General features: G+C 46.4%; 1 protein-coding gene across 1 annotated transcript; it reads left to right on the forward strand.

Moving 5' to 3' along the window:
• The first annotated feature begins 934 nt into the window (after positions 1 to 934).
• Positions 935 to 17888, forward strand: LOC116817017 (membrane-spanning 4-domains subfamily A member 15-like). The gene is made up of 6 exons (XM_032766741.2): positions 935 to 1204; positions 2516 to 2632; positions 5123 to 5179; positions 14340 to 14468; positions 15393 to 15506; positions 17772 to 17888. The coding sequence occupies exons 1-6, from the start codon at positions 935 to 937 to the stop codon at positions 17886 to 17888; spliced, it is 804 nt and encodes a 267-aa protein (XP_032622632.1).
• The last annotated feature ends 195 nt before the right edge of the window (positions 17889 to 18083 follow it).

Genomic DNA, 18083 nt, shown 5'->3' on the forward strand with positions numbered 1-18083 from the left:
TTCCAGTGCTTGTTAACACTTAAAAAATATCTGGAGCCTCTTAACAACCCAAACCGAGCAGCAGCTTGGAGCGTTGTGAAGACTGACCCCCCTATGGACATTGCAATGCATCATGGGAGTCCATGGCACATGATGGGAGATGTAGTCCAACCAAGGAGCTCAGCCTGCAGAGGTGAAGGGGGATATATGGCAACTGAGCTACATACCCCATGAGGCACCACAGCAGCATTGTTGAATTGTAATATTGCTGGTTTAGAGCTTTCAGTTTTTTTATAAAAACCTGAAGTTCTGTGACAGGGAGATCCTTTCCACACACACAAATATCCACTTAATGGAAAACCCAATTTTCCATTAAAAAACAGTTTTACTGGAAAATTTTTGGCCAGCTCTTTCGTAAATGTTTTTTGGGTCTGATCCCATGCCTTTGAAGTTAAAGGGAATGTTTCCTTCATTTCAATGGGAGCAACAGCAGAGCCTTTGTGCCAAAGAACCCGAGTTAATTTCACCATCTATCAACCCTAGGATAATCAATTGCACAGCTCTGGAAAATTCCATCCCGAAAACTGAAAGATCCAGAAAGTTAAAAGCATCTGGAAAAGGAGGTGTGGAATGGGAAACGCTTGAGCTCCTTGATTGAGATTTTAAAAGCCAAAGAGACAGTTTTGCCACACAAACCCTGTTGAAATTAATGGGAGTTGTGTGGCTGAATCCTTCAGTCAGCTTTTGGAATCTCAACCCATATATTTAGGGTGTTGCTAGTGCTCCAATTATAGTCCCATGCGAAGGACAAAATCATGACAGGGACTCAAAGGCCGTTGAGCAATAGGTAATGAAGATTCCTACTCAGCATGGCCCAGGGCTAATTTGGGGACCAGTGTTATTACATATGGCTTAATCTGGGCCAATCACTCTTTTCTGCAGCATCTTCATCATCATGGCAGCACCAGGAAGCACAGCCAATGGGATGCTTGTGTTCATGCCCCCAGACAGCGCTGGCATCATCCACCAAGGCCAGGGAGTCTCTGGTGCCATTCCCCAGACTCCTGAGATGGTGCAATGTGGGCCCCAGCCGTTCACAGTCATGAACCCTGGGAACCAACCTCTTGGGTCAATGTACACCAGGAATCCCGCTGAACAGGTCGCGCAGCTAAGGAAAGTAGGGATGATGGAGATATTCCTCAAAGCACAGCCCAAGACCCTGGGGGTAAGTGTGATCTTTGCTCTCAGTACATGAGGATGAGTCATTTCAATGCCGAAGGGCCTGAACAGGTGGGTGAATGACTGAGCATGAGCAAACTCCAGATTCCACCCTTTTCTTTTTTACTTTAACAATCAGCTTTATGAGAAGGATGCCAAGAAGCCCGCTACGATCAGACCTCCTCTTGAGACTTCATTGCTTTGTTGAGGGCAGTGGATAAAAATACACCCAGAGTTCCAGGGGCAATGAATCCTCCTAGGTACCCAAACAGGGAGAAATGAAGATTAATCAAGCAAAGCAGAAACAAGGGAAATGATTATAAACCAGCTACTTGTGGAACTAATGGAATGAAACAGCCCCATCCTAGGGAGGAGGGGAAGGCTATTCAGCTGGTGTAAATCAATGTAGCTCCATTGTGCTAATTCACTCTGGCCGAGGATTTGGTCTGAGAAGACGCAGTTCAAACCTAGGTCCTAGTTACTGCAGTGCAGAGCTGATTCCATTCACCCTTGCATTGCTCGTGAAATCAATCAACCTGCAACTTCTATCCATCTGTCTACATGGATAAGCCCATGACTGGTTGTTTATCTACAATTATGTACATAAATAAGCAAATGAGTTAATAGATTTGAAGTCCAGAAGGGACCACTGACCTCCTGTATATCACAGGCCAGAGAACCTTCCCTCTGAGGGGACCATTGATTGAGGACGACGTTGACATTTTTTCTATGGGAAATGTAGTTTCCACAAAAATCAAAGATTTCCATTGGAAAAATCAAAACAAAATATTTTGGTTTTGGGTTGGGTCTTCTCAAATCAAACTACCTCAATTTGTCAAACTGAACTGAAGTGTTTTCTCTCAGGTCAGTTTGATATTAAATTGCATCCACGTGAGCTACTACGATGCCTCAAGGAAGTTGAGGTGATTCTTCCCAATAGGACTAGCTCCCTATTCCAAACTGCACCTTCTCAGCTGCACTGCGGTCTTCTCGTTTTACTGAATTACCATGGTATGCCATGAGAGTCCCATGATTGTGCATGTGAGATGTAGTCCATGTAGGAAGTCTAGACCATAGAAGAAAATGGTACCCCAACTACAACTTCTATAAGACGACGGTTTCACAAACTGAAATGAAATGTTTAACATTTCCAAACTGAAAATTTTCAGATTTCAGATTAAAACAACAGTCTAAAGATCAGAATTTCCCACAGGATGAAAATTCCAGTTTCTAATCAGCTCTGGTCAGACAGGGTGTTGTGTTCATCTCCAAGATAGGGGGAATTGGCTCCTCTTACTGCCCCATTCTCTTCCCACAGGCCATCCAGATCTTGATTGGGCTGATACACATCGGCTTTGGAGGTGTCTCTACAATTTTCATTAAATACATTTCTGTCTCTGGCATTGTGGGATACCCGTTCTGGGGAGGAATTGTTGTGAGTAGAATAATTGAATGTGTTTATGAAGTGATGGCATGGCCACATGGATAAATAATAATTGTCTATTATTAAAGCTCTAAATGGACACAAATCAGGCATCTCTAGGTAAAAGGATATATAGACACAAATCAGACATCAGGAATGGTAACATACAAAAGCTAGTAGAACACTTCAATCTCCCTGGACATTCTATAACATATTTAAAAGTAGCCATACTGCAACAAAAAAAAACTTAAAAAACAGACTTCAAAGAGAAACTGCAGAGCGACAATTCATTTGCAAATTTAACACCATTAATTTGGGCTTGAATAGGGGCTGGGAGTGCCTGGCTCACTACAAAAGCAATTTTCCGTCTCTTGGTATTGACACCTCCTCATCAATTATTGGGAGTGGACCATATCCACCCTGATTGAATTGGCCCTGTCAACACTGGTTCTCCATTTGTAAGGTAACTCCTGTCTCTTCATGTGTCAGTATACACCTCTATCCCGATATAACGCAACCCAATATAACATGAATTCAGATATAACATGGTAAAGCAGCGCTCCGGGGGGCGGGGCTGTGCGCTCCGGCGGATCAAAGTGAGTTTGATATAACATGGTTTCACCTATAACATGGTAAGATTTTTTGGCTCCTGAGGACAGCGTTATATCGGGGTAGAAGTGTATTTATGTCTGCATATGTAATTTTCACACCATGCATCCGAAGAAGTGAGTTTTTTACCCATGAAAGCTTATGCCTAAATAAATCTATTAGTCTTTAAGGTGCCACTGGACTCCTCATTGTTTTTGGGGATACAGACTAACATGGCTACCCTTCTGATACTTGATAAGTAACAGACACCTAGTATCTCCCTTCTAAAAGCAACCAACAAAGGGAAAGAGGCAGTGTGCGCTCAGCTCAGGAACCTGCAGCAGATGTCACTCCCACATAGATATGTAGAACATTATAGTCTATCTAAACTGGCACGCCTCTTAGTCTGCTATCACATTTGCTGCTGTCACTTGGTAGATCATTGGCCCATCTAATGTGCTGACCCATTTCCTGCCATTGCTAGGTAGATTATTAATCTGCTGTCCTGCATCATGCAGTGCTCTGGTCTAGGCTTCAAAAAACTTTCCCCATGTGCCACCTTAGTCCCTCAGTAAAACCCACCCACATGCCCTTGAAAGACAGGTACCTTCCATCAGCTACCAGCCCTGAGTGCCACTCTCACAATCCCTGCTACTCCACCTTGCCTGTTTTACATGTCAGGTGTCCTGGCTTCTCATTTTGAAAATCTGCTCATCCTATTCACCAAAACTGTCTTGTTGAGCTAGTGTTAAAGGCCAATCTGCTGTGAAGTCACTGCCTTAGCCCCTCTGCTGGGCCGATGTTGGCACTCACATCTGTGAAGTCACTGGCTCAGCACTTCTGCTTACTGGGCTGATGTTAAGGCCCAGGCCTTTGTGAGCTCATTGTCTGAGCACTTCTAGCTTACTAGGTGGAGGTTAAGCTCAGGTCTCTGTCCCTTTGCAATTCCCCTGGCTGAAGTAGGCCTCGTTAGAGTTTTATCTATCCTGAATGGGGGAGTGGAGGGGAGGAACATCAGCTGATGAGCAAAAAGGGCAAATCTCCTGCCAGCTTCCAACCCAGGAACTATTCGACTCTCAAGTGAAATTGGTAACTGCTTCGCCACAGAAAGTATGGAGGTGACAGCAGAGGGCACTGCAGGTCTGGATTGAGGCATGTTAGCACAGCTGGGAGGCTGGAGAGGACAGGTAAGGCAACCATTTTTTTCAAAAGGCAAAAGTAAGTCACATGCAGAATCCCCACTCTCTCTGTGGCCCTGCCCCTGGTCTGCCTCTTCCCCCGAAGCCCTGACCCCTAGTCAGGCTGGAAACCAGAGCCTAGCCATGGTAAGAGTTGCCCAGGAAGCCCAAGCCACTGTGGGGAGCCCCAGATCGTCCATCTGCCCTGAGCAGGGGGATGGGGGACTTGACAGCAGCCCCCACCTGTGTCCCCACTGCAGGTTAGGCTTCAGATGTAGACATACTCTGATACCATGGTGATGGAAGTACTATACAATCTCCATAGGTAGAGACATAGGCATGGGATGACACAGCTGCACTGGGTGGAAGGTGGGGTGAGGAACCTGGTGACATCCTGAGCTCTTCTCAGGACCATCCAGTCATTGCTCTATTTATGGGGTGAAAAGCAAGCTCAGTTGTCAAAAAGAAGCAAGAAGGAGGAGAGAAGAGGAGGATAATCTGGGCAGAAAGATTATGGCATAGGTGTCACTTTAACTGAGAGGATTGAAGGGAACCTGGTTGGCAGCATTATTAGATGGAAAGTGCTCTCTAAGCACTAGGTATAATTATTATGACTGCCCGGACTGTGGGAAGTGTCATTCTTTGTCCTAGCTTCCATCACATAGAGCCTATCTTGGAGGCGAGATCTTTCTTGTAAGTGTGAACTGTAAAAGATGGTTTTCTCTTTCCCGGGCAGTTCATCATTTCTGGATCCCTCTCGGTTGCAGCTGAGAATCATGGCAACATCTGTCTGGTGAGTTTCTAGAGAATGTTCCCTCCCCTTTCCTAACTGGGGAGGGGAGAGGAGTCTCAGAGTTTAGCTCTGCTTTGCCCAGGGCACTATCCAAGAAGAGTGGCTGATGGGAAAGAGCAAAGTGCTTGTTGATCAAGAACATGGAGAAGGAATGTTGGAGAGGGAGAAGGTGGTGGAGGTAATATTGTTTACTGGACCAATTTCTGTTGGAACTTGTGTTGGAGAGGAAGACAGAAGAGACAGGGTAGAGGGTGGTGAAGCACTGGAGTGGGTTACCTAGGGAGATGATGGAATCTCCTTCCTTAGAGGTTTTTAAGGTCAGGATTGACAAAGACCTGACTGGGATGATTTAGTTGGGGACTGGTCCTGCTTTGAGCAGGAGGTTGGACTAGATGACCTCCTAAGGTCCCTTCCAACCCTGATAGTCTATGATTCTATGATCTTATGACAAATAGGGAGCTGGAGGAGAAATGGAGATATTTTAAACCAGTGGTGAGCTGGAGCCAGTTCACACCAGTTCGCGGGAACTGGTTGTTAAATTTAGAAGCCGATTTAGAACCAGTTGTAAAGGGTGGGCAAACTATGTGGCCCATGGGACCATCCTGACCAGCCCGCCTGAGCTTCCGGCTGGGGAGGGTCCCCCGGCCCCTCCTCCTGCCTCCCCCGCTCTCGCAGAGCCTCAGCTTGCCTCCTGCCGCTTTGAACGGCATGGTAAGGGAGTGGAGCTGCGAGCTCCAGCGGCCGTGCAGCATCAATACACGCTGCCCTAAGCAGCATGGTGAGGGGGCCGGGCCGGGGCTGGGAGGAGGGGTTGGATAAGGGGCAGGGAGTGATTGGAGGGGGCGGAGTTCGGGGGGGTCATGGGTATGCGGGACGGGTGGGGGGTTGGGCAAGAGTGGGAGTTCCGGGCAGGGCCAGCTTCAGGAATCAGCTAAAGAAGCAGGTGCTTGGGGCAGCCAATACCATGGGGCGGCCCTCTGGCCGCTATTAGGGCGGCACGTCTGGGTCTTCGGGAGCAATTCGGCAGCAGGTCCCTCAGTCCTTCTCAGAATGAAGGACCTGCTGCCGAACTGCTGCCGAAAAGTAGAACGGTGCAATTGCGCTGCCGTGGCTTTTTTTTTTTTGGCCACTAAGGGCAGCAAAAAAACATGAAGCCGATCCTGGTTCCTGGTGTCTGTTGAGGTGTTGGTGGATGGGGTTGGGGCAGTCAGGGGACAGGGAAAATTGGGTAGGGGGTGGGACAGTCGGGGGCAGGACGTGGGTTGGGGTTGGCGGGGGGCGGGGAAGGCACATGGGGCTTGTACTCACCGGGCGATTCCCTACCGGGTCTTCAGCGGCAATTCAGATGAGGGGCGGTGAGAAGCACGTGGGGCTTGTACTCACTGGATAGTTCCCTGCTGGGTCTTCGGCAGCAGTTTGACGGCAGGTCCTTCACTCGCTCGAGGTCTGAAGGACCCACCGCCAAAGTGCCGCCAAAAACCCAGAGTGAAGACAAGCCCCACCTCCTGCCACCGAAGTGCTGCCGAGGACCTGGTAGGGAGCCAGTTATTAGGATTTTGGGAGCTCATCACTGCTTTAAACTGCTCCCTGCTGTCTTTCTGTTGTATCTGTAGCAGCAGCTTGTGGCCCAACAACTACCTTCAATTTTTCTATTGACTAATAAACCTCAATTAGGAGCCCAATAGAAAAGAGTCCAATAGAAAGTAGAGCAGCAAACAGCTGCTGAAAAGGGAGCCAGGCTACCAGGGAACAAAAAAAAGACAAAGTGTCCAGGGAGGCTGAAAAAGGGAAGTTAGAAGAATTAAAGTAGCCAGAAATATATTCAAAATAGTGAAGAAAAGGGGACTTCCAGCTAGGCCCCTAATGAGCAAAGCACTAAGTATCTGTGAGATTTATGGGTGTATTTAAAATTAAGCATGTTTTTAAGTGCTTTCCTGAATTGAGACCTACACGCTGATCAAAGAATAGGAGAATGAATGAAAAATGTTGTAAACATTTTTTCACCATTCCCCACCACCCAAAATTTCACAATTTCAATGACATTTTGAAAATTTCAACCAGCTCTGACTCTTACCTTTTACCTGCTATTTTCTTTTCTCTGCATAGTAGCAACAGTCTTTTCTAAGTAGAAAGACACATTGCATAATTCACCCTATGAACCATACTCTGATAACAATGAGTTGTTCCTGGGAATATATTATCTAGCTATTAATCAACTTCACAAGCTCCTAAAGGCTGCCAACTGCTATGGTTTTTTTGCTGTGGTCATGAGAAATGAACTTCCAAAGTGTCATAGGCTTGGCCTGAAAATTCAGGCAGTTCTTTGAACTCACAAAATTACATAAGCCCTGAAATCTCATTTTTAATTGAATTTATTTCTTATAACAAGACCTAAGACAAAAAAAAAATCAAGCTCCCTATTTACACTGGAACATGGATAAGTGACTTTTAAACCAGCCACAGGGCTTAGAACTTGGGAACCTTCAGCACTAGAAGGAAAAGTCTCTACTACTTGAGCTAGCAGATGGGGAGCCTTAAATGGCTGCAGCAGCAGCCTTAAAACCCTTCTGTGGCTCAGCTGCTAGAGGCAGACAAGAACTCCATCCTTTCTGAGCATGACTTGCCTATGGACAGTGCAACTTTAGTCCCAAACCGCCTCCCCCCAGACCTTCTGGGACCATTTCCAAGAGTGAGTGTATAGCTCAGTGTTCCAGCCCAGTCAGGTCTTGGCCTGTCTTTTGCATGTAGTACCCTGTTCACCTGGTTACCTCTTCTACGGGTTTTGAGGCACAGGCCTGGGTTCTTCCGGAACCTCCTCCAGCTCAACAAGATGTAAGTTCCTTATTTCTTTCCCATATGAATGTATTTGGTGGTGCTCCCACCCACCTCACTCCTTTCAGGGCAGCTTGGAAGGAAAATTCTAACCACAGAGTAACAGCAATTTACTTGCCAGATAGTTGGAGACTCCCAAGAAATAATACAAACATATACAATATATTCAAGACAGTAATTATATTAAACAGAAAGTAAATATAAAAGGGTGAAACATTACTCTTGTGGTCATTTGTGCCCATGCTGATAATACCCATGAATTTCCTCACTCACATGACCTGATATAGCAAACGTTAAAATTAGTTGGTACAGATACTTCGTAGGGGCCTTTGATGGCCTGTGACAACAATATCTTCTATAGCAGCAATTAGAAACTTGGCTGATGTGGTTCAGTACAGCCCAAAGACTTACAAGTGGAATAAGATGGTAAGTTCCCCCACAAGTTTAATAGGTAGCAGGTAATAAAATCCCCAAACCCTTACCTGCTGGCTTGAGGACACAATTCAGGGGAGTTGGGGGTCTCCCAAACAATGTCCCTGACCATCTAAAAGATGGTGCATTCACAATTCTGCAACGGATCCTCAGGTTCAGAGATGGCTCTGGACTCCTCAGTCACTGCTGAGGAGCTGATGTTCACTGCTGGCAGGCATTTTCTTCGTGCAGGAGTCAGGCTGCTTCTGGTGCTAGGATTTCGCCTCCCCACTAAGGGGTGCAGGGCTCAAGGTGCAGATTATAATAACTACTAAATTACAAACTTCAATCTCCCACCCTAGCACTCAGACACTCTCACAGCAGGCAGGCAGCCTTGAGCTAGCAGCCAGAGCCGTGGTGCCATGGAGTGGCTGATTTTACCTGGGGAGCTGAAGGGCTCACTGAGCTTGGCTGTCGGGGGTGGGGGGAGTTTTCCCAACAAAAGTCCATAAACTGGTATTCACCTTGAAGAAGGAAAGGGCCTAGCTGAGGGATTTTCCTTCCAGATCCCCAGAGGCCAGTTCTCAGGGGCAACCCTGCATGCAGGAACAGACTCACCAGCTCCCCATACAGCCAGTCCTGCCCTTTCTGTGACTGGCTCCAGACCCCTCCAAAATGGCTTCCCCCTCCCACTGTACTCCCAGGGGCAGACACACACTTCTTATTGGTCAGGCTAGCTCTTCTTCCCAGGCTATCATTTGTCAATCATTTGACTCTGCCCTCTCCCTCCTTTCTCTCAGACACTGCCCCTCCTCCAAGCAGGCTACTTGCCATCCACCCCCTGTCACTGTCTCCTCTCTCCATCTTTGTTGCCCAGCAGACCCTGAGTCTGCCCATGGTTCGCCACTGTCCCAGGGACAGTGCCTCTCCCTGAGCAACCAGCATGCAGAGCTCTGGGAACCTGGCTGACCTCCTTGGGGGTAACACACAGACAACAATGGAGCCAGTTACTCCAACTGAGACTTCCGGCCCCCTTCTGGTCAGCCATGAGATTTCAGACAGGAGTCATGTGTTGTCACCAGCTGGTCACTGAGAGGTGCAAAGCCCCAAATCCAGTTCCCAGTGCCTCAAGAAGAATCAGGCTTTTTTGTCATGAATGTTCTAGTCTTTCCTGGGGGGTAGGAGGGTTGTCTTTATTGGTTTAAGAGAAAATGCCAGTAGAACCGCTTGGCTGTTCTCCATGGGTGTCATGCTCAGTCCTAGAGACCATAAGACCATAAGAATGGTTATATTGGCCCATCTAGCCCAGAATCCTGTCTGCTGACAGTGGCTAATGCGAGATCCTCACAGGAACTGAAGAGAACAGGGCAATTATCGGATAATGTATACCCTGTTGTCCAGTCCCAACATCTGGCAGTCAGAGGCTAAGTGTAAGGGGGCTGTTGGTGCCTTACTGAAACTGTGGGGGCAGGGGGAAGGAGAAGGACTGGGACTGGTTCTTACACTTTTCTATTAAATTTATACTAATTTTTTTCAAAATATATATATTGAAAAAACAAATTGTATTTAAACTACTTATAATATATTAACCATTTGCTACCTAACCTTAGCTATACTTGAAACATTTAATTATGCATATAATATGAATGGTTAAAATATGGGTCAATTATTTCTATTACACAATTTACAGACAAAATTTGTTTGTAAAAATCTAACTAGCTACAGCAAAAGTATTAAGTTATCCAAAAGAATAGAAGCAAAGTTCAGAGGAGGGGAATAGAGATGGGGAGGGAAGGAAGAGGGTAGAGAGAAGGGGAAAGCAGGAGTGTGGGCATTCATGAAATAGGATCATTCAGATATTTCCAGGAAAGCATGCCATATCTCTGAGAATTTTGCTTAGGTATGTCAGGAAGAAGTTAAAATTTAGCCATCAGAAAAGACAGAAATTGCTGAAAATCAAGGACATCGTTTCTGTTAATATATAATAACTTAGCTCTTCTTATTGGTAAAAAAAATCAATGCTAATCCTCCCTTCACAACCCACCGGATGTCTGTAAGCACTCATCCCTACCTCCCTCACCCCGCCTCCTTCCCCTGCAAGGTAGTCATAGATGTTTGATACAATTAGGATGACCTCTAATTATGTATGTACTGTTCTTATTTTTATCTTTGATCAGGGTTCTCTGTTGACTTGCAACAATGTCTGTCTCTATATTGTGATACAGCATGGCCAGAAGGCAGCATAAGAGTGTTAGCAGGGGGCCTTATTCCCTGCCAAGGGAGGAAGGTTTGCTTTAGATTAACTAGAACAGCTGTGGCCAATTGGAGCACCTGAATCCAATTTAGAAGCACCTGACTCATTAGAGCACCTGACTCAAGTCATGGATAACCCTGCTTCAGTCAGACAGGTGTGGTGTATTGAAGGAGAAATGTTGGATTGGAAGCAGAGTGCAATTGCAGAAGAGAAGAGTTTGTCCAGAGAGAAATAGAAGGTTTGGAGGGAGTGTGGCTGGTGATTGGGAAGCCCAAGAAAAACCAGATAAGGGGCACCAGGCTGTATAGAAGAGAGGCGAGAAGCCTTCACAAGCTGACGGGTATAAGAGGAAGTACCAGGGAAGAAACCGCTAGCTCAAGTGGTCACCACACCCCAGGGCCCTGGGTGGACTGGGTACGGGCGGCCCCAGGTCCCTCCCTCTCACTCCCCTCCTCAAGGACACTAGGGGAGTGATATAAGAACTGTTCAGAGGCAGCAATACGCCTGAACTCTACCCCAGAGAAGGGAAGCGCGAGACCCAGAGAACACATATCCGGCAATTTGCGCCACACTGTTCAGGGTGGATCTGCGCGCTGGGGACATAGTCCAGGGAGGGACATAACCTCCCACCTTAAATGGACGACGTGGTCAAGCCCTTATATCATGCCACTGCGGCCAGCAGGAGGCTACCAGGGTTCAGGCAACCGCCCAACAAGGGCGACTAGATGCAGCAAGAGACTAATCAGCTGCTGCTGAGTCAGGCTGCTCAGGACCGAGCCTGCTGAGAGAGACCTAATAAGCCAGATGAAGACCCTTATGGAACAGAATCACCACGGGAGGACCCGGACCATACGGGCTAGCCATTACTTACAAAAATGACCAGGGAGGATTGTGTGGAAGCATACCTCTGGCTTTGAGAGAACAGCCTGCGGAGGCCTGGCCCCGAGAACAATGGTCTGATATCCTTGCCCATTCCTATGGGGAAGCCCAGAAGGTCATTACGATATGTCTGCAGAAGCTGCAGCAAACTATTCCAGCTAAAGGCAGAGATCCTGGCCAGGTTCGGAGTGACAACGGGGTCACTTGGTCCCTCCCTCTCCACTCACCCTCCTCCAAGGACACTAGGGGAATGATTAAGAACTGGTTCAGAGGCAAGCAATAGCGCCCTGAACCTACCCCAGAGAAGAGAAAGCGCGAGACCCAGCAGAACAGTACCGGCAATTTGCCACAATATGTACAAATAAATGCAAATAAATTCATAAAAAATGTATATAACTGGCCACTATGGCACCATATTTTTGAAGCTGCTTGTCAGTCTGCTCAGTACCGTGAATAAACCCTTCTTCAGTATTGTCTGTGATTGCCTGATTCTTGGGGAAAAGAATCTTTTTGCCTAACAGCTTTGGCGCAGTGAGCAGGGTGTGATTGGGAATCCTTGGAGAGTTTCTCACAACCAGGGATAGAGGCAAGTTCCTTTTTACTTATCACCTGTAGCGCACACCTTGGTTTGGGACTCCCTGAGGCACCCCTCCATACCCCCTTTCTTAAATATAAACCACATATAGGATGCACAGGCAAGAGGACTGAATGGGACTGTGTTTGTGGCCAAGGTTGTTGGCGTGCAGGGATCACTGGAGGCAAAGGCTGCGCTGCGAAGTACTGAGCACCAGAGTGTGTGCTGCAGTAAACTGAGTACAAGGGTGGTTAAGTGGGTTTCAGGCAACTGGGATACAATGTCTTATGAATTGCCCCAGAATGCATCAACGATACCCTCTACGGGAGGGGATGACCCATTGGCGTGCCCCGGGGTACAGCAATGATACCCTCTACAGGAGGGGAACTCATTGACTGGCCCAGGGGAACATCAATGATGTAGTGACAGATGATGTCGTGACAGATGATGTGGAAAAAGCAGAAGTACTCAATGCTTTTTTTGCCTCTGTCTTCACAGACAAGGTCAGTTCCTACACTTCTGTCTTGGGCAACACAGTATGGGGAGGAGGTGAGCAGCCCTCAGTGGTGAAATAACAGGTTCAGGACTATTTAGAAAAGCTAGACATGCACAAGTCCATGGGGCCAGATCTAATGCATCCGAGGGTGCTGAGGAAATTGGCTGATGTGATTGCAGAGCCTTTGGCCATTATTTTTGAAAACTCATGGTGATTGGGAGAGATCCCAGATGATTGGAAAAAGGAAAATATAGTGCCCATCTTTAAAAAACAGAAGAAGGAGAACCCAGGGAACTACAGATCGGTCAGCCTTACCTCAGTCCCTGGAAAAATCATGAACAGGTCCTCAAGGAAACCATTTTGAAGCTCTTGGAGGAGAGGAAGGTGATCAGAACAGTCAACATGGATTCACCAAGGGCAACTCATACCTGACCAATCTGGTTGCCTTCTATGATGAGATAACTAACTGACTCTGTAGATATGGGGAAAGCAGTGGACATGATATATCTTGACTTTAGCAAAGCTTTTGATACAGCCTCCCACAGTATTCTTGCCAGCAAGTGAAAAAAGTATGGATTGGATGAATGGACTATAAGGTGGATAGAAGCTGGCTAGATCATCTCGCTCAACGGGTAGGGATCAATGGCTCGCTGTCTAGTTGGAAGTCGGTATCAAGCAGAGTGCCACAGGGGTCGGTCCTGGAACTGGTTTTGTTCAACATCTTTATTAATGATCTGGATGATGGGATTAATTGCACCCTCAGCAAGTTCACAGATGACACAAAGCTTGAGGGAGAGGTAGACATGCTGGAAGGTAGGGATAGGGTCTAGAGTGACCTAAACAAATTAGAGCATTGGTCTAAAAGAAAGCTGATGAGGTTCAACAAGGACAAGTGCAGAGTCCTGCACTTAGGATGGAGAATCCCATGCACCACTACAGGCTGGGGACCAACTGGGTAAGAAGCAGTTCTGCAAAAAAGGACCTCGGGATTACAGTGGATGAGAAGCTGTATACGAGACAGCAGTGTGCCTTTGTTGCCAAGAAGGCTAATGGAATATTGGGCTGCATTAGTGGGAGAATTGCCAGCAGATTGAGAGAAGTGATTATTCCCCTCTATTTGGCACTGGTGAGGCCACATCTGGAGTATTGTGTCCAGTTTGGGGGCCCCCACTATAGAAAGGATGTGGACAAATTGGAGAAAGTCTAGCAGAGGGCAACAAAAATGATCAGGGGGCTGGGGCACATGACTTATGAGGAGAGGCTGAGGGAACTGGGATTGTTTAGTCTGCGGAAGAGAAGAGTGAGGGGAGATTTGATAGCAGCCTTCAACTGCCCGAAGTGGGGGTTCCAAAGAGGGTGGACCTCAGCTGTTCTCAGTGGTGGCAGATGACAGAACAAGGAGTAATGGTCTCAAGTTGCAGTGGGGAAGGTCCAGGTTGTATATTAGGAAACACTATTTCATTAGGAGGATGGTGAAGCACTGGAATGAGTTATCTAGGAAGGTGGTGGCATCTCCATTATTAGAGGTTTTTAAGGCCCAGCTTGACAAAGCCCCGGCTGGGATAATTTAGTTGGTGTTGGTCCTGCTTTGAGCAGGGAGTTGGACTAGATGACCTCCTGAGGTCTCTTCCAACCCTAAATCTTTTATGATTCTATGATAACCAAACCTGTTTTCTGCCTACACACAACCTGACCCTCTGTGTGTCTCTCTCAGATGAGAAGCAGCCGGAGAATGAACAGAACTAGTGCCTTCTCCTCAGCCCTTGGGATCATTCTCTTTCTAACGGAGCTGATTATTAATGCATCACATTATGACCACAAGGATGAGAAATATCATTGGTTGGTAAGTGGCCAGATTCTGCCATAGAATTATAGAAGTATAAGGCTGGAAGGGATGTCAAGAGGTCATCCAGCCCATCACCCTGTGCTGAGGCTGTTTTAAGTCTACCTGGACCATCCCTAACAGATGTGTTTTTAAAATACCAGATACCTGGAATTGTCCTAAGTCCTTGACTCCACTGTAGAAACTGTCCGTGTATTCTGCTCCAGACCTTTGATCTGGGGGGAAATTGACAAAAATTTGCTCTTAACATGCTTGGTTCTGCTCTTGATAAAGCTAGTGTCAAAACTCCTGTCAATGTCCAAAACCAGGCAAGGACCATGCTTTTGTTCTGTGTTTTCTGCAGCACCTAGCCCAGTAGGGTCCTAGTCCATGACTGGGGTTTCCAGGCACTATCAACATACAAATTAATAATAATAATAACTCCTGTTGATTTCATCAGGAGCAGCATTGAACCTAAATACCTGTTTTACTTTGTTTAATCCCCACTATGCAGAGATGGAGAAACTGAGGCACGAGGAGATGAAGCGACATGCCCAAGGTCACCCAGCAGGCCCAGCTTTTCTCAATCCTAGTCCAGTGCTCTATGCACTAGACAACACTGACTCCATGCTACAGAATCCTGGCTGGCCTACCCAGGGAGCGTCTCAGGGGCCCATATCCCTGTGGACCCAGGAGAAAACAGAATTCTATGATCTCCTGACAGTGGTGTGGCTCCATGCATCACAATTACCAGGCCTACTGAGTAGTTAGAAGGAGGAGGAGAATTCTGTGTGCCTGGGAGGAGGGAATAACCAGGACCGGATTTCTGCATCCCCACAAGTGGGAAAAGAGGGACTTTTTATGCACCTCACAGCAGCCCTGTGCAATGTTACGCCTCTAACAGTCAAAATTAATTAGCATCCTCTGTGGTTTTATGTTCCCCAGAATGCTGTGAAGGGTATCACAATCATGCTGCTCTTGTTGTCCATCCTGGAATTCTCCATCGCTGTCTCAGCCTCGTACTTTGCCTCCAAAGCCATCTGCTATACCCCCAACACAGTGAGTCTTTCAGCTCTCAAACGGGACGTGAATCAGAGCATGTGTTGAAAGGAGGGGGAGATGTACGCCTCTGCAAAGTGCCCTCCCTGATGGGAGGAGTGTCCTTGGGGAAGAGCCTGAGTGTGTATGAGGGAGGCAGTGATGGGGGAAAGTGATAGGCCCTGATTTAGGGCTCGTTGACAAGTCTGTCAAATTTGTTTTTTTTAAATGGGAAATTGGGGTTTCAGCTCCATGAGAATCTTAGCAGAAAGCATCTGCTTTCTCCAGAAAATGTTGCTATTTTCCCAAAACACCAAACACCTGAAAACCAATCTATTTAGATTCAAAGTGGTGCCATGATACCTCATGGCAGTTGTAGTTCAGCTGCCGTGAACTCACATTTTCCCTTACGGGCCATGTTCTCTAGATGGACTACATCTCCTATGATGCACCATTGGCAAGGGTGCATGTGACATATCCCCTCATGGGAGATATAGTCCTGCCAGTGACCATGGCCCATAAAGGACAAAAGAAGTATAAGGCACCCAAACTACAACTCCAATAAGGCACTGTGGTTCAATGTTAAATCAAAATATTTTAATGGTTGATAGATTTTTGTTGCATTTTTGGCAGAGGAAATAGTCCTATTTTCTGGTCCTTTTTACCTTGATTCCTAACCGGGCTGCTGGTACCATGATCAAAGTTACTGAATCTTTTTTAAAGGGAGGGGGAAGTAGTCCCAGTTTTCACTTCCACCACATTGACCTTCATTGTCAGTGTTTTAATTTCTCTGGGGCTGCATTTCATCTTCTCAGGTCAGGGTAGGGGGGACCCAGGAAACTGTAACTGGGCCAGAACATGAGCTGCAATCCCACCCTTTTGTGCCACTGAAAGCCATTAAATCATGATGCTGCAAACTCCCCTCCCAAAAGCTACAGCTGTGGACATTCCCTCCAGGGACAATGTTTCTAGCCAGAAAGCAAAATAAATGAATCCAGGCAACAAAAACTCAACTGGGTCAACTCACTGCTGTGATGCTGGTGTAGAATCTGACCTTCCCAAAGGCTGGCTGCCTCCCATTCAGCAGTTCTCAGGGTCATTCCTCTGAGCATCTTTGCATAGTGAAGGGTGTAGCTGAGATGAAGTTGACCCCTTCTCGACCAGGGAGTAGATCACACACTGATAGGCTAATGTTTTCTCAAACTGTGATGACAACTGTTAAGTTTGTATGAAAAAATCTGTTTTTGTCTAAATTTTCCATAGGCGGTTTTGATTTTTTTTTTTCAGGAACAATTCAAATACAGTACCAAAATATTTTGGAAAAAAAAATAAATTTCAATTTGGAAATGTTGCCATGGTGCCTAATGTGGTTTGTAGTTTGAATGCCTCGTCTTGCCATTCTCCTTTGTACACCCATCTCTGTGATCTGACTACAACTTCCATGATGCAACATCATCTGCCCTCTTGGTGAGGGGAAGTTGTTGCATCCTGGGAGACCCTGACCATAGTGCATCACGGGAAATGTAGTCTAGCCTCTGAGCTTTACCCATAGCGAAGAATGGGGACACTAGGCAACCAGACTACATTTCCCATGAGGCACTGCAGCGGCATCGCCAAACTGAAATTTGATTTGGGGGCATTCACTATTTTTGATGAAAAATTGAATTTTTCCTGGGAAACTGGATATTTTTTCATTAAATATTTTGTTTAGTTAGACAGAAAAGTTTGGGGATTCTGTGGCTTTTTTCATTTTTTTTTTTTTTTAAAAGCAGCTTTTTGACAGGAAATTTTCAAGCAGCCCTAGTAAGGAACACAAAGGGATGCTCTGTAGCATAGTGAGACTTATTGTGTTAATCCTTTAAGTGCCTCACAGAAACCTGCTGCAGTCAGGACCCAAACGAAGTATAGATTCTGTATTCTCCAGTTTTGCAAAAGACCATGGTCATGTTCTGTGACAGGTGGAACCCATGCATCTCCACAGGAAAAACCCTACAGATAGTGAAATGGGTGTTGATCATGGAGTTAGTGATGATGGCACAGATTCATCCCTGGAATAGTGCCAGTCAATACAGCAGACTTATAAAAACTAGAGGGAAGAGGAAGATGATGGTGGTAGTGCTGAAAAATATGTTGATGGAAGGGTGAGGAAGGTGGTGGTAATGAAGAATGTGAGGAAGATGATGGAGCGAGAATGGAGGGGTAAGGAAGGTGGTAGTTGTGGAGGTGAGAAAGGAGATAATGATGTTACCAGCGAAGGCTGATCTCTCTTTTTTTTTTTTTTTCCAGGCCATATTGTTCAGGCCATATGCTGCCAATGAAAACTTTGGGGTTCCCTCTGCACCAATACCCCCTCCACCACCTTACACCAATGAGGCTTATGACCCCAAAGAAGAGACTGAGTAATGGGACTCATAAGGAACTCCTACAAGAGATGGCTCCAGCAGCAGTTCCTCTGAGAAGTAAAACCCAATCCTGTCCTGCATGATAGATCTCATTCCATTTTCTGAGTGTGGTTTTAGAACCCAGCTCCATTGTTCATCTCTCAGGGAACTCATTTCAGTCTGCTTCTCCCTGGCTTCACACCATTTGTAGTTCACG

Source organism: Chelonoidis abingdonii, chromosome 4 (assembly GCF_003597395.2).
Source record: "Chelonoidis abingdonii isolate Lonesome George chromosome 4, CheloAbing_2.0, whole genome shotgun sequence".
NCBI lineage: Eukaryota > Metazoa > Chordata > Testudines > Testudinidae > Chelonoidis > Chelonoidis abingdonii.